Genomic DNA, 18006 nt, shown 5'->3' with positions numbered 1-18006 from the left:
GCAGTTCATGTGAGGAAACCCACCAACATCCCAGAGTTGAAGCTGTTCTGTATGGAAGAATGGGCTAAAATTCCTCCAAGCCAGTGTGCAGGACTGATCAACAGTTACCGCAAATGTTTAGTTGCAGTTATTGCTGCACAAGAGGATCACACCAGATACTGAAAGCAAAGGTTCACATACTTTTGCCACTCACAGATATGTAATTTTGGATCATTTTCCTCAATAAATAAATGACCAAATCTAATATTTTTGTCTCATTTGTTTAACTGGGTTCTCTTCATCTACTTTTAGGACTTGTGTGAAAATCTGAAGATGTTTTAGGTCATATTTATGCAGAAATATAGAAAATTTTAAAGGGTTCACAAACTTTCAGGCATCACTGTATGTGTGCGCACACATACACATATATACATGCACACACACATATTTTGCGACTTACGACCGATCGACTTTACGACCGTCTGGTTATGACTGGCAAGTGTTTCCCAGCTGAGCTAGCTGAGCGTACGACAGTTTCCGCCCCAGCTCCCGGCAGCGCCCAGCATCCAGCCAGTGTTGCCAGATACTGCTGACGGCTTCCAGCCCAAAATATGTTCAAAACCCGCCAAAATGCACTTAAAACCACCCAATCTAGCAACACTGCATCCAGCCTCTTCTATTGCGTGCGCAGTGTTTCGCTGGACAAACAACGAGCGAGCTACAGCGCGCGTACGGCTTAACCAGATCTTGTGCTATAACGTGCGCAGCTGGTAATCAAAGTAACTTTCACTTTTCTGTTCTGTTACACTGTTCTGTGTCCAATGTCCAAAATGAAAAGTTAGTTTTAAACTGTTCAGCTAAAAAAAATGTAATTAAAACGACTGTGTTGTTGAAATGATGTGTTTGCAATTTATTTATAATCAAAAACTGATACAGGTGGATGAAAGAGTGATAGTGTGATAAAAAAAGTACTACACTAGTACTACTGAGTGATAAGAAGTCCTAGTGAATGCTTGATAAGTAGACAATAATAAATAATTAGGTGTATTTTTCGGTGCTCGCGCACTATGGCTCAAAATAATATACCGGCAAGAAATAAAAGTTACTTTCACCCCTGAGTATGCAGTGTTGGACTTAAACCAAATAATGAGCCAAGGTAATGAGATAAGAAAATGTTGATAAAATAAGACTTGAAGATGATTACAGTATCATTACACATCACAATATACTTACGACCAGATCGGTTTACGACCGGTCAGTCGTAACCAAACGCAGTCGTAAGTCGACAACTACCTGTATATGCGCGCACACACACACACACACACACACACACACAGCGGCACGGTGGTGTAGTGGTTAGCGCTGCCGCCTCACAACAAGAAGTTCCGGGTTCAAGCCCCGTGGCCGACGAGGGCCTTTCTGAGCGGAGTTTGCATGTTCTCCCCGTGTCCGCGTGGGTTTCCTCCGGGTGCTCCGGTTTCCCCCACAGTCCAAAGACATGCAGGTTAGGTTAACTGGTGACTCTAAATTGAGCGTAGGTGTGAATGTGAGTGTGAATGGTTGTCTGTGTCTATGTGTCAGCCCTGTGATGACCTAGCGACTTGTCCAGGGTGTACCCCGCCTTTTGCCCGTAGTCAGCTGGGATAGGCTCCAGCTTGCCTGCGACCCTGTAGAACAGGATAAAGCGGCTAGAGATACACACACACACTATATTGCCAAAAGTATTCGCTCACCTGCCTTGACTCACATATGAGCTTAAGTGATATCCCATTCCTAATCCATAGGGTTCAATATGACGTCGGTCCACCCTTTGCAGCTAGAACAGCTTCAACTCTTCTGGGAAGGCTGTCCACAAGGTTTAGGAGTGTGTTTATGGGAATTTTTGACCATTCTACCAGAAGCGCATTTGTGAGGTCACACACTGATGTTGGACGAGAAGGCCTGTTTCTCAGTCTCCGCTCTAATTCATCCCAAAGGTGTTCTATCGGGTTGAGGTCAGGACTCTGTGCAGGCCAGTCAAGTTCATCCACACCAGACTCTGTCATCCATGTCTTTATGGACCTTGCTTTGTGCACTGGTGCACAGTCATGTTGGAAGAGGAAGGGGCCAGCTCCAAACTGTAAAAACAGTCTGCATGCCGAGGTGCTTGATTTTATACACCTGTGGCCATGGAAGTGATTGGAACACCTGATTCCGATAATTTGGATGGGTGAGCAAATACTTTTGGCATATACACTACCGTTCAAAAGTTTGGGGTCACTTTGAAATGTCCTTATTTTTGAAAGAAAAGCACTGTTCTTTTCAATGAAGATCACTTTAAACTAATCAGAAATCCACTCTATACATTGCTAATGTGGTAAATGACTATTCTAGCTGCAAATGTCTGGTTTTTGGTGCAATATCTCCATAGGTGTATAGAGGCCCATTTCCAGCAACTCTCACTCCAGTGTTCTAATGGTACAGTGTGTTTGCTCATTGCCTCAGAAGGCTAATGGATGATTAGAAAACCCTTGTACAATCATGTTAGCACAGCTGAAAACAGTTGAGCTCTTTAGAGAAGCTAGAAAACTGACCTTCCTTTGAGCAGATTGAGTTTCTGGAGCATCACATTTGTGGGGTCGATTAAATGCTCAAAATGGCCAGAAAAATGTCTGGACTATATTTTCTATTCATTTTACAACTTATGGTGGGAAATAAAAGTGTGACTTTTCATGGAAAAACACAAAATTGTCTGGGTGACCCCAAACTTTTGAACGGTAGTATAAAAACCTGAACTGTTGTATCAAAGAAGAAAACACAACTGTACAGAACGTCTTTGTATCCTGGAGCATTACACTTTCCCTTCACTGGAACTAACAGGCCCAAGCCTGCTCCAGCATGGCAACGCCACTGTGCACAAAACAAGCTCCCTGACGACATGGTTTGCTAAAGTTGGAGCAGAAGAAAGTGAGTGTCCTGCACAGAGCCCCAACCTCAACCCCACTGAACGCCTTTGAGACGAACTGGAACACCGACTGCATCCCAGGCCTCCTCATCCAATATCAGTCCCTGATCTTTATGAGCATTAATGCTCTTGTGGCTGAATGAGTAAAAATCCCCACAGCTACACTACAAAATCTAGTGGAAAGCCTTCCCAGAAGAAGAGTGGAGATTATTATAATGGCAGAATGGGACTAAATCTGGAATGGCAAATTCAACAAGCACATACGGGTGTAATGCCTGACCACATCATCCCATGCATTCACAAACTTTTGGCCAAATAGTGTATATGTAAATTAGTTGTGTTTTAAAAAAAAATTAAGCAGGACAACATCAGCAACCTGATGAAACACTTATTAGTAGTAGTGATATTTCCGCATGGCATATAATTTACTTACAGATGTAGTAGTGTAACAGAAAAACAACAAACCCAACTGTCATGACATGCACGCTGCTTGCTCTGAGTAACTGACTCATTCATTGAAAGGGGCGTGTTCGAAATAATAGCAGTGTGAAGTTTAATTACAGAGTTCATTCATTTATTCTGTGAAAAAACAGGAGTCATTGATTGTCCTTTACAAAGGAAGAACCAAAGCAAATGTTTCACAAATAGTTATAAAATAGACTTCCTTATGAACTGCTAAGTAAAATGGGTCGTTCCAAATATAGTTCGGAGGAACAACGTAATTTGATTAAAAAGTTGACTGGAGAGGGGAAAATGTATAAAGAAGTGCAGCAAATTATAGAATGCTCCGCTAAAATGATCTCAAATGCTTTAAAATAGCAACAAAATCCCAAAACACATAGAAGAAAACGAGCAACTACTGTTAAAACAGATAGAACAGCAGTAAGAATGGCAAAGATTCAGCAAATCATCACATCCAGGAAGATCCAAGATGATCTACCAGAACGTCAAGGACGTAGTAGCTCATCTGGACGACCAGCAAAACAACCATGACGACCAAATTCATCAAACAGAACTGAAATGTGACGACGTGAGAGAGGACCAACCTCCACGACAAATTGTTTCCAACAGGAAAATCAACAAAGGACTAAATTTTGTTCCCCGAGGGAAGATCGACCCAAAACATCGATCAGAACTGAATTTGCATGATAAACGAGAGCGGAGATACAATTCTAGTCTGAAGAAAATGTGTGAAGTTGACCTAATGACTAATTTGTTAGTAAAAAACTGGCAATACAATGACCAAGTGTTGTGCAGAAGGTCTAGTTCTTTCAAATAAAACAATCAGAACTGAAATCCATTGAGAACCGAGGGAGGAGACACGATTTAAATGAAAATAAAGTTGTAAACAAATGGAACATCAACAAACAAAAGGACCAAGTTTTGTTCCTCAAGGGAAGATCTACCCAAAACATCAGTGAGAACTGGAATCGGAGGAGAAATGAGAGAGAGAGAGAGAGAGAGAGGGGAGATGAAATTCTCATGAGAGGCCTGGAAAATTCGTTAATTTGGCCTAATTATTAACTTGTTAGCAAAAGACTTGCAAAACAATGACAAGTTTTGTGAGGAGTGATGAGTTCTTTCAAACAAAACAATCGGAATGGAAATCCGTGGAGAACTGACGGAGGAGATACGATTTAACCGGATTGTGGACGTCGGACGGACGCCACGCCATGGCGATAGCTCATTGGCCTTATGGTCAGATAATCTAAAATCACCTGCAAGTACTGTTACAATCAGAAGACGTTTGATTGAAGCTAAGCTCTCAACAAGAAGCCCCCGTAAAGCACCATTGTTGGGGGGGCACTCAAAAAACCAAAACGGTATGTGCAGAATCGGTTCAAATTTACTAAGGAACACCGTGATTGGCCCAAAGAGAAATGGTGTAACAACATGTGGACTAATGAGAGTAAAATCGTTCTTTTAGGGTCTGGTGGTCATGGGGTACTGAATTGAAGCCACAGTACACTGTGAAGATCGTGAAGCATGGTGGTGGTGCAAAAATCATGGGATGGGGATGTTTTTCATACAATGATGTTGGGCTTAATCATCATATACACTACCGTTCAAAAGTTTAGGGTCACTTTGAAATGTCCTTATTTTTGAAAGAAAAGCACTGTTCTTTTCAATGAAGATCACTTTAAACTAATCAGAAATCCACTCTATACATTGCTAATGTGGTAAATGACTATTCTAGCTGCAAATGTCTGGTTTTTGGTGCAATATCTCCATAGGTGTATAGAGGCCCATTTCCAGCAACTCTCACTCCAGTGTTCTAATGGTACAATGTGTTTGCTCATTGCCTCAGAAGGCTAATGGATGATTAGAAAACCCTTGTACAATCATGTTAGCACAGCTGAAAACAGTTGAGCTCTTTAGAGAAGCTATAAAACTGACCTTCCTTTGAGCAGATTGAGTTTCTGGAGCATCACATTTGTGGGCTCGATTAAATGCTCAAAATGGCCAGAAAAATGGCTTGACTATATTTTCTATTCATTTTACAACTTATGGTGGGAAATAAAAGTGTGACTTTTCATGGAAAACACAAAATTGTCTGGGTGACCCCAAACTTTTGAACGGTAGTGTACCAGGGATCATGGATCAGTCTGAATACATCAGAATACTTGAAGAGATCATGTTGCCGTATGCCGAAGAGGAAATGCCTCTGAAATGGGTGTTTCAACAAGACAACGACCCCAAACACACGAGTAAGCGAGCAACATCTTGGCTCCAGACAAAAAGGATTGAGATAATGGACTGGCAGCTCAATCCCTGGACCTCAACCCCATTGAAAACTTGTGGTGTGACTTTCAAAATGTAGTTTCTGAAGCAAAACTCAACAATTCACAGATTAGACAGAACTTTATTGATCCCTTTTGGAGGGTTCCCTCAGGAACTGTGGAATGCAGTTCGTTCATCCTAGGCTGAAATACCTGTTTATAAAGTAGGTGCCAGAAGGTGATTGGCTCAATGGAACACAAATGCACAGCAGTTATCAAAAACAATGGTTACGCAACTAAATAGTTGGAAGAGAAAAATGTTGACACTGCTATTTTTAACAGCTTAATATGCATTTATTTGGTTTTTGTAAAAGAATAACACAGACCTGATAAAATTTGTTCATGCTTTGATTTGGAATTGAATGTGTAACGTTTCCACTACGTTTGAAATATGGAAAATCAAAGCTATTAAAAATTATTCTATCCACATTCACTGGCGGGCGGCACGGTGGTGTAGTGGTTAGCGCTGTCGCCTCACAGCAAGAAGGTCCGGGTTCGAGCCCCGTGGCCAGCGAGGGCCTTTCTGTGTGGAGTTTGCATGTTCTCCCCGTGTCCGTGTGGGTTTCCTCCGGGTGCTCCGGTTTCCCCCACAGTCCAAAGACATGCAGGTTAGGTTAACTGGTGACTCTAAATTGAGCGTAGGTGTGAATGTGAGTGTGAATGGTTGTCTATGTGTCAGCCCTGTGATGACCTGGCGACTTGTCCAGGGTGTACCCCGCCTTTCGCCCGTAGTCAGCTGGGATAGGCTCCAGCTTGCCTGCGACCCTGTAGAACAGGATAAAGCGGTTAGAGATAATGAGATGAGACATTCACTGGCTATGAGCAATCGTGCGCTCTGATTGGGTACTCTACTACTAGGATATCAGCTCATATACCGTGAGTAGAGAAAAACAAAATGGCGGCGCGTGTTGCTGAAGCAACTGAGGACGAAATAAAAACTCTACTCGAAAATGAAACAGCAAAAATACAAAGGAATAAAAGTATTTGATGGTAAGAACGTGTATCTTCTTTTTTTATTTTTCAAGAATTATTATTATTATTATAGCATTTTTCACAAATTGCTACTGTCATTTCACCAGTCTGTTTAGATTCCAAGCGGAAATGATTGTCGGATGCTTTGTATAAAGTTTTTATTTATCAAATTTGCGAAACATAAATGCTCAGTTTCTCAAAATCCAGTGAATGTGGCTAGAATAAAACACTTATTTCATTCAATCTCGTCGTACATGGCAAGCAGCCAACTCAGCACTACGCGCCTCATCGGCTATCAGCTCATGTACGACTTGATTTCGTGGAATAACTGTTAAATATGTCACTTTATTCAACACACTACTATTTATTTGAACACAACTGTGGCTTTAGGCAGCTGATCGGATCAGAGATGAGTTACAGATAAGTTCACCCAGGAACACCAAGATTTTCAGATATTCGTAGATTTGCAATTTATTTAATTACCCTTCTCTGGTCTGATTAGCTGCTGACAACGTGGCTTACTACAACATTCTGTTTTAGTTTTGAAAGATGAACGAACAAAAGAAGTACACGTTTATTCTTTTTGCATTGAATTCAGAATAGATGCATCTCATTTGTTCAGAGTCCGTGGCGCTAGTCAAAAGTAGTCACGTGACGTGCTGATACAAAACAATGTGTTTTGAAGTAGAGCTGGGTCATGAGACGATATACTATGATAAATTATTATACATACAGGACACTTTTTTGATGGAATAAAAACGTGTTCTATCCCCTTCTAGCGGGTTTCATTCATTTGGTTCAATAGCATGCAATATTGTTAGCATATCGCTTATCCTACGTGTATTATGTCACTCTACCATGAGCGCTGAATATGGTTTACGATATTGCATGGTTGTCAAGACAACATGATGTCACACGTCGGAGACGGAAAGCTTCCGCGCTAGTGAGTGACCGTGACGATTTTTAAACAAACAAACATGGCTGCCAGGTTTGCTTCGTTAAATATGGAAGCTTTTGAGAGAATTTTGAAAGAGAAAGACGCGTTGAACACCCGAAAGGAATGTGTATGTATAATAATAATGGCTTTTTTTTTGTGGTATATCAGATATATTCCATTCAGCTAGCACTCATTTTCGATTCGTTCAATATCCTGCTAGCTGAATGGAACATATCTGACATACCACTCAACGTCAGCCGATGTGATTTAAATATTTCACAGGCAGTGTCGTGATATCTTTTTATAACATTATTTAATAATAATTACAAACTCTGATTAGAAGAAGCTGATTAGGTATTAAAGGGGAACAGAGGGCAATATATAGAGTAAATATAACAATAAAACACACATTAACGAACCTTATTCAAGACTTACAAAAGTTTTTTGTTCTGGGGTTGGAAAGTTATAGTGTTTTGAAAGTAGCTCGAGCAAACTATTTCCGCAGTTTGAACAGCCCGCCGTGATATTAATTGTATCCAATCAGAATGCACGTTCATTTTCTCTGCGTAACACTCATGACGTATGTATGTGCCCAGTTGTGTCGGCTCATTGAGGTTGGGAATAGCACGTGTGAATCGGAAAGTAGGATGAATTGTAAGTGATCGGCTACACAATGCCACAGTGTGTTGCTTTCGGGTGTAATAACAGGAGCGATGGAAAGCGTAACGATCCTCCAGACGTGTCTTTTCACTCGTTTCCGCTGAAAAACACCAAGCGAGTTCGAGCTTTCTTCTCTTCTTTCGTCATCACCGGAGTCGAGAGTACCTCTCCTAGGTTCAAACTGGTACCCTTCTAAGCCATAGCCTGCTTGCAGTGTGTCTTGCGGGATCTCTTCGTATGATTCGACAGAGCTGTCGCTTTCATGGCGCCTGACGCCATGATTACACGCTTCTCTCCTAGTGCAGTGGGTAGCGCTGACGTCACGGTCTTTTAAAAATGGCGACTCTTGTGCCGTTTAGCGTACCGACTATTATATATATATTTTTAAGATTTTTTTGGGGTCTTTTTTCACCTTTATTGGATAGGACAGTGCAGAGACAGGACAGGAAATGAGCGGGAGAGAGACGGGTCGGAATCGAACCCGGGTCCCAGGATTTATGGTATGGCGCCTTAGCCACGACGCCCCCTACCGACTATTTTATATATATATATATATATTTTTTTTTTAAAGATTTTTTTTGGGTCTTTTTTCACCTTTATTGGATAGGACAGTGCAGAGACAGGACAGGAAATGAGCAGGAGAGAGAGACGGGGAGGGATCGGGAAATGACCTCGGGTCGGAATCGAACCCGGGTCCCAGGATTTATGGTATGGCGCCTTAGCCACCTGAGCCACGACGCCCCCTACCGACTATTATATTTACAATTACCAAGATATTTCGTTGTTTTCTAGTATATAAATTTGATAGAATACTTAAGAATACGTTACTTTGTCACATCAGCAACTGTATATATTATATTCGGTACCCCTTTAAAGTTTTGTGCTGGTTGAAACGCTTAAAATAGTAAAATATGAACAATTTTACAGACGATTACAAAGAATTCCAATGTTTTAGTCTTAATTCCACTTTGTGTAAATTTCATTACTGGTTTTTTTTTTTTTAAATCGTAAAGTATAAATCATAGAACTGATTCATTTTTTCCTTTTAAATGCAACACGACTGTTTTCATGCTGCTTTATTTAATATATACTGTATTGTGTATCAGACATGGCTTTATGTATTTTTCTCACATGGCCCACTCCTACTTCGAGGTGTATTATTTATAAGCATAAACCGTTTATGGAGAAGCGTTAACAGCCAAGTGTTAAAACGTAATTGTCGTCACCGTTCAGCCATGTTAGCCGCTTATCCAGATGTCATTTGTAAGCCAGGAATTTTCTATAATTGGACCTTTATGAATTTTAACTGAAGGGTCTGGCGTGTAATGTAAACAGTGGCACATGAAGGAATGTGTAGTGTGTGTTCATGGTTATCCTTTGTTTGCACATCCGCACGCACACACTGTATGTTTAAGTGTTGGGCGTGAGCTGTGTTGTGTCCGTGAAGGTGCATGCAGCCTTTCTGGTGTTAAGTTATTACATAAACGCTTGTAGAGAGGCGTCGCGACTGACTGACTGACTGACTGACTGACTGCAGAAGCATCACATGAAGCGTTAACAATTTCAGAGCAAAGGTCAAGGCTGTTTAAGAGGAGATGAGGGAACGGACGTTATCAGTGATCATGCGTAGTGAGGAGGAAAAACATAAATAATCAAGTCAAATAGTGATAAAGTAGAGCATGTGCTATCTCGGAGATAGTTTCTGCATATCATATCGAGTCCCTGGTTGTGTTCTGTATAGAGATGAGAGGGTCAGGTTTAAAACGGAGGTATGCAGAACGACCCTGGGAAGTTGCAATAAATTCTTCGAAAATGATGCAGGAGTGTTCCCAGTACACAGCCACCTGAGTCAACAAATACACGATCATGTTATTGTCAATACCTGAAACACAGGATAATTAAAACGGCTGATGCGCACGCAGGGTTTTAACCCAAGATGAACATCTCGAATTAATCAGCACTCTTACATTCCGAGAATTAAGAACGCAAACAAGTTTAATCTCATAATGCTCAGACTTCTTTAGTGCAAGGACGCGGCTTCTAATCCCGAAGTAGTCGTGTGTGTACTTTAGAAGGTGTGATCGTGTAACATTATATTAAGGACACCTAAAACAAAGCTGTCACAAATGTTTGCTTAACACGGGTCGTTTGTATCGTTGGGCAGCTGTGTGTGCTTACGAGTTTCTCTCGAAGCCAATCTGTACCGATTAGAATAGACAGCAGCAGCTGTGACACGCATGCGACAAATGGGGTCACAGGATGCCAAAACGGTCTGCCGTGACTGGAAAGCCAGTTCAAAGGTCACCCTCAAAACACACATACACAAACAGTGACAAACACGAGCGAGGATCCTCGACGAAGGTTTTATCATCAATACAGGAAAGATCACTTCCTACTACTGGTTATACACATGTAGCATGCGAAGCCCGAGTGGAGTATATTACCATGGACTTTACTCCATGAGGGCTAATACTTTCTACATCTAAAGCTGTGTTTAATATGGGCTAAAAATACACCACTGTTCCCATCATTCTTCTCCTGATAGTCGTAAGCTGTTTCCATCAACAGTATACCCAAGTGTGAGATAATTTATAAATTATTTAAAGAAAAAAAAACAACCCACAACAGGAAAAAAAAAAAAAAAACAGTCAAGCTGCCTCCTCCTCCTCCTCCTCCTCCTCATCATCATCATCTATTTATCAAAGCTATTATCTGGATTAGTGCTGGCTTAAAAGGCAGTAGCAACAATCAAGAACCTGTGGTCCATGCTAAAAACACAGTATTAACACTAAAAAAAGCAGCTAAGCTGCTACATATCAAAATGACATTCAAATCCCTTACAGTAAAGAAAATAAAGGACATTCCTGTAAGAAGGCATGAAACAAAAGCGGACAAAAATGTCCCTACACAGCTCACTCACTCAAGTAAGCTTTCTCGCTTAAACTCCAGCGATTCCCAACCGCCACATGTGCTTCTTCTTTTTTTTTTATTTTTTTATTTTAAATGTACCCAATCAGCAAGCAGAGAGAAGACGACTACATGGGTGAGGATGTGCACGTTACATGGATGGCACTCGGATCCGGAACAGGCCCTGTTTCAGCTGCAACCGGAACAGCTTACAGTTAGCGATTCGGAGAGGAGCACAGCCCGTCTTACACAGGTCCGAAGGCAGGAGGGGGCGAGTCGGGTGCCAAGTGCCTGTACTGCGCCGAAACTCTCGCACGTAGTCGTAACTGGTACCTGCGCACACACACAAACACACACAGTGGAGGAGAAGCCTAACAAACCTTAAAATAACTAGCATTCTGGGAGAAAAAATAATAATAAACTCAAAGGAAAACTCCACCGTAAAGCCTTAATTAAAATCAAAATTCAGTGTTCTCCACGGGCACTTTTAAAGTGGCGCACCACCCAAGGCCGGATTAACTATATGGGCCTGCGGCACAGTGCCCAGGGGCACTAACCACTCACAGCCAGTGGGGGGGCACCACATGACAGAAACTTTAAAAATATTTTTCGTGAATGTTTGTACACTTAAAATGGTTATACACTTGACACTGTTAAAGGTCCCATGGCATGAAATTTTCACTTTCTGAGGTTTTTTAACGTTAAAATGAGTTCCTCTGACCTTCTTAAGTCACCCCAGTGGCTAGAAATTTCATAATGTGTAAACCAAACTATGCCCAACATTTGAGAATGGCGCGTCAAAACGGCGCGTTGATAAGCTCTTCCCTTTACTACGTCAGCAAGGGAGATGATCCCCACACCCCCCCCTCTGGATTCCCACCCACTGTATGGATTGCCCCGCCCAGTTGTAGTGAGGAGACCATAGAGGACACAACAACATGGCATCACCTAAGCGAGCGAAACATGGAAATTGCGCTGTACATGGATGTGACAACACAGAAAAGAGTCTGTTTTTACTGCCGACGGGAGAGACCCTGAAGACGCAGTGGCTTAATTTTATTTACTCCAATAATACGCCGTCGAGTCTACCTAAGACGGTGTATGTTTGTCGGAAGCATTTTCCTGAGGAATGTTTCCACAACTTGGGACAGTACAGGGCAGGTTTTGCACATCAACGGTCACTGAAGCCTGGGTCCGTACCAAGCATCCCTGCCGCATCAGCAACAAACACCGAACAAGTAAGTGTATAACTGTTAAGTCGTTTTGCCGTGTTTTAAAATCGGTGCCACGTTAGCCTAGCAATGGCTACATTAGCTGCGCAGCTAACCGCTTCCTGCAGTTAGCCAGGTAATCTGCGCTACAAAACTAAAGAGCATGCAGCATGCTCTGTTAAACTGAGTTTAGTCTGGAAATTGACTGTAACTTATGAGCTTATGTTTGACTATTGCTCCGCAATGCATGTCTTCTGTTGGATAAGCGATATGTTGCTGTAGTTGCTGCTTCTATCCTCTGGTTATGGAGTGCGTGTTCAAGCCTAGGGTATTATACGTTCGTAAACTACCACTCCGAACACTCTCACTCTCTGTTCTCTGTGTCACGTTGAGTTTACGAAAGGAGTCCGAGGGAGAACGGGGTTTTGTCTTAGCAGCGTGGCTACAGGCGCTGATAGCAGCGAGTATGTGTGTGCGCAGCTTGGTCAAGCCCCTCCCCCTCCCCCCATGGCCCGCCCCCACCCTCTACCCTTCCCCGCCTCCTGCTTCTCATTAGCAAAACGACGCACTGGGAAAAGCGCTGAAATGGGGCTTTCTCCCAGGAGGCTATATTTACGTGCCGAGGGTTCATTTCGAGAAAGGCTGCGGATATAACATCCGGAAGCCTCCACGAGCCCGTTTAAAGCATCAACAAACCACCATGCCATGGGACCTTTAAATAGTCATATATAATTCATTATGAACACTAATTTCATAAGAACAACAACAATAATCATAATTCTGATTTCTGAGCAAGAGTGGCCTATGTGACCATTAACCCCCCTTTCCTCAACCTGTCAGTTGAGCCAGTCCACCTACGGTGAAATGTATCAATTTTTTAAAAACCGCGGTAGAAATGAAAAATGGACAGACATCAATTGAGTGGTTGTGCGAAGAGAAAATAAAAAAAAGAGAGAGACTCCAGGCGTGTAGCTGCAATTAAAAATGTTCCAGTGTTAGATCGTTTTTTTTTTTTTATAAAAACATCGACAACTGCTGTCACTACCAGCGCTGAAGCCGAAGCTAGTGAAATCAGCGATGCTAGTGAGGGAGATGGCCCTGCTAGCACTAGCCGGGGAGATGCAACCACAGCCAGTGTTAGCCGAGGGGTCGGCGACGACGAGGATCCCCTTGAGGAAGATGGGAGCGAGGGAGACCCCGGGGAGGAGGATATGTGCGAAGCCACTTTAAGCCAGGTAGAGATCAGTTCACACCATGGTGACGAGAAGGAAGACGAGGGATGTTATTTGAATTTATATTTCGAATTGAGACATTTGAATATGTTGCCTAGATCGATGCTATTTTAACTGATACACATTTTGAATTGACACATTTGAATATGCTGTACTGGATATAGATCAGGCCTGGGCATTTTCCGGCCCGCGGGCCGCATCCGGCCTTTTGGTTCATTCTGACGGGCCCGCGTAAGGTTAATTAGAAATTACAAAATAAACGTATTTTCTAATTTTAACTCATGCATGGACTGAATGTGCATTGCTTTTATTTTGAAGTCGTGTTCAACAAAAACGCAATGCGCGCGACATGAAATCCCACAAAACCTAATCCCGCGAATTTGTCCAGACCAACCACAAACTTGTACGTCATCCTTCAAACGGTCCAGCCAATCACATACTGTGACGTCACCAGCAGGCGCCGGAGCCCGAGCCGATCTGTAGATCTGATTCCTACACCGGATGGACTGATGATCATCTGTCAGCTGTGCTTCGCATCTCCACCTCAGACATTCAACCTGACTCTGATGCACTCGATAAAGACCAACAGAGACTAGATTTCTCTCACTGAACAAATAAAAAACACCAAATGAGGTGATTAGACTACAAATGTGGGCATCATTATTATAATATGACGTATCTTGCTTGATATTTGGAGTAGAAAGACAATATTGTGGTGTCTTTATTGTGTTTTGGGGTGAATGTGACTGAAAAAATGGTACAAATGTTCACATTTTGTTAACCATTGTTTTGGGAAATTTGATTGAATAAATGACATTGTTTGTAAGGCAACCTCGTTTTTTCCATACTCTTACCAGTCTTAGCAGCTTGTAAGAACAATGTTATTTATTGCTTTATATAAAGAAATACAATTAATATTATGCAGAATTTAGTTCAGCCTTATGGTCCGGCCCTCCACTAAATTTTCTGTTTCTCATGTGGCCCCATGGGAAAAATAATTGCCCACCCCTGATATAGATGGATGCTGTTTAAATTGCTGATGCTGTTTGAATTGATACACATTTTGAATTGAGACATTTTAATATGGATAGAATGGAGTATGGATGCTTTGAAGATTTTTATTGAGACATACAAATATATGCTGCTCATTTTTGAATAAGACATTTCAATATGCCTGCATGCATACCGTTGGTTGTTTTCAGTGAATTTGATGGGCTGATGTAGCCTACTTAATACATTTTCAATGAGGAAGAATGACCTTGTTTATGTGTACTATTGTTTATGTATATGCTACTATTTTTGACAGCAAAGGGCAAGGTTTGCGAGTGTGTGCAGGAGGTTACTGAACGCATGCACGCAGGGTGGTGGTGGTGGTGGTGGGGGGGGGCACTTGAGGTATAGTGCCCAGGGGCACCGCATTGGTAGTCTGGCTAACGCGACTTCAAAGCTCTGCGAGCTATTAGTCTGGCAAAGATATTAAGCCCAACCGTTTCCCAGAGCCCGTGGTTGACCCGCCTCCCTGAAATGCCTCAGTTTGCTACTGGTCGAAGCCAGAAAAGGCTGTGACGAAGCTTAAACCAATCACATCACTCTTTCCTCTGACGTATGTGACGTGACGGGGCTAACTGGTAGATTAAACTCTTACCGAAGCCGGTCGGGAGCAAGGCGAAAACGTCCTTCCTTTCAATAAATACCTCCAGGGCTGCTCTTTGCTCCGTTTTCAATGAGAACTTGCTCCATGTTCGTAATGTTTCTAGTGAATGAAGCGCTTTCGGCATAGATTCTGTAAACAATCTATGGCTTCCGGTCGCAGTTCTACTACGTCACTGCCTTGAACACGCCTCTACCCAGGGCCGTTGGAGATGCTCAAAGTTGATTGGCTCCCGATTTTTCGGGAGCTTGGAAGAGCTGGAGATAGCTTGCCTGGCCAGACTAAGCTCGCAACAGGCCCTCGTGTTGCGTCACGCTTAGGATGGGCGGGCCCAGGCTACCGCATTGGCTTAATACGGCACTGGCACCACCATGTTATAATTCTGCCCCGCCACCCTTCCCTTGGCCAAAAAAAACAACAAAAAAAAGGTAACTTCATCAGTACACACCAAATAAATCGTAAAGTATTCGCTTTATTATAATTCCGTAACTATTGAACACGCAGAAGACCATTAAACGAATGCATACGGGGCGACCTGAAGTGGCCACGCGATTGCAATAGAAAACCATCCAGCTGGCTGCAGACAGATTGTGACCCAGAGCTCTGCAGATTGAGGTCCATCCCTGCGTTACACTACACCGCACCACGTTACACTATACTGACACGTAGTAACGCTGGAAGCTACAAGCTGCAGCTAGCCAGCAGCTAAATAACTTTGCGGGTGTTTGTAGCGTTATTACGGAACGGTTACGCTTATCTATCGTCTTTTCTGACCAGACACAGTTACAGTAATCATATAACAGCACACACACGTTAGTTAAGCTCAGGTCTTTTATTTGATGTATCTGTGATTGTGGAGGCGAGAGCTGCATTTTCCCGTTGCTTCCCTGTGGTTGTTTACTGCAGGACTTGCGGGTTCCTGGGTCAAAGGACCCGAACTACGGTGGCTTTGTAGTGCCAGTTGCCGGCACGCGCACCAGCTCGTGCATGGATTGGAGTGGTTTCACCCAATTAACGTTAATTATGTGTATTGTAAAAAACGTATGCATTTATTGTAATTGGGTATTTTGTTTATGCATGGAAGTTCATTTATTTTTCACACATAGAAAAAAAAAAAATGAATTCAGGGGTGCGCAACAGGCGCATCAGTCTCAAGTGAAATGTCAGATGAGTCTCACATTGGCAATAAAGATATGTACAGTAAGAACGTGTTAATTTTTTGTAAAATGATTTTAACAATGGGCGGCACGGTGGTGTAGTGGTTAGCGCTGTCGCCTCACAGCAAGAAGGTCTGGGTTCGAGCCCCGTGGCCGGCGAGGGCCTTTCTGTGTGGAGTTTGCATGTGTGGGTTTCCTCCGGGTGCTCCGGTTTCCCCCACAGTCCAAAGACATGCAGGTTAGGTTAACTGGTGACTCTAAATTGAGCGTAGGTGTGAATGTGAGTGTGAATGGTTGTCTGTGTCTATGTGTCAGCCCTGTGATGACCTGGCGACTTGTCCAGGGTGTACCCCGCCTTTCGCCCGTAGTCAGCTGGGATAGGCTCCAGCTTGCCTGCGACCCTTTAGAACAGGATAAAGCGGCTACAGATAATGAGATGAGATGAGATTTTAACAATGATTTAGCATCCACTTGCTGGCCAGTTTCACTGTCAAAAAAGCCCAAAGTCCGTCAGCTTTTTGTATTTGAAAAGTGGAGAACCCTGAAATTCATCAAAATTTGCGATGTGTTTAGAAATTCTGAGGTCACAGGGCAACATTGCGAATCTTTCGATATCATGTTCGTGAGAAATCAAAACACCGAAGCAGTGGAATCAGCAAGCGCTGGACTCAAAGATTCGCAACGTAATGCAGCTACGCTCTCAGAAAATAAAGTACATCATTCTATCCACATTCACCGGATATGAGCAATGGCGCGCTCTGATTGGCGACTCTGCTACTAGGATATCAGCTCATATAGAGATCTTGCAGTCACGTGACCGGAAAGTACACAACCCCCATCTTGTCGGTAAAAAACACCGCTGAATACTGCTGCACTCGTGTACAGAATGGATCAATTTCAACCGACGGACTACATGGCTCATTTTTCTAATGAACAGATAACTAGATATATGTCTAAAATAAACGATCTACAGATTAGTGACCCTTATGGCTTTCCGGACGGAGTTTTCACGACCGGATTTTGAACTGCCAGCGGAATACCCGGACGTGTATAATTACCTCATTAACTTTCCCTAGCTGTTCAGTGGTGAAGCACTGCGTGCTTATAAATCTCTGCACAGTTATCTTTACAGAAATTCAGGATTTGTCAGCGACTCAGATGTGGCATCTTGTAACAAGAATCCTCATTGGACGGGTAAGTCACTTAAGTATTGAGTATAGCACTGACCAGCCGATTATAGAATAGAATAAGGTAATTCCAAATCGTCCGTCTTGTTTACATGGATCTGGCGTTGGAGAGGTAGAGGCTTGGCAGTGGAGATTTGAGTAGCTGTTTTCTGAGCTTAGTCAACGGGCCGGCTCTGCCTGCAGCCTCCTTCGCTTTGTTTCCAATAACAATCCACGGAGACCCCGCTGTCTCGTCCGGAATGTTTTTTTTTTTTTTTTCTCGTCCAGAATGTTTTTTTTTTTCGCGTCCGGAATGTTGTGCATGCGATGGAAATCGCTACAAACCGTCATTTTCTGTTGGAAACCAATGTCCAGTAAGTCCATACGGTTGTAGTGGATATTGCAGTCCG

General features: G+C 42.7%; 1 protein-coding gene across 2 annotated transcripts in view; it reads right to left on the bottom strand.

Annotated features, from left to right (window-relative positions):
* Window positions 1-1499: 1499 nt before the first annotated feature.
* gan (gigaxonin) overlaps window positions 1500-18006 on the bottom strand; it is a 97181-nt gene continuing 80674 nt past the window's right edge. For both annotated transcript variants that reach the window (XM_060923643.1, XM_060923644.1), the window contains exon 11: window positions 1500-11512. In XM_060923643.1, the coding sequence (XP_060779626.1) occupies window positions 11331-11512 (182 nt within the window). In that variant the 3' untranslated portion in view covers window positions 1500-11330. The remainder of the gene's footprint in view (window positions 11513-18006) is intronic.

The sequence above is a fragment of the Neoarius graeffei genome, chromosome 6 (assembly GCF_027579695.1).
Source record: "Neoarius graeffei isolate fNeoGra1 chromosome 6, fNeoGra1.pri, whole genome shotgun sequence".
Taxonomy (NCBI): Eukaryota; Metazoa; Chordata; class Actinopteri; order Siluriformes; family Ariidae; genus Neoarius; species Neoarius graeffei.
The sequence above is the reverse complement of the archived record's forward strand: the minus strand, read 5'-3'. Positions and strand labels throughout refer to the sequence as shown.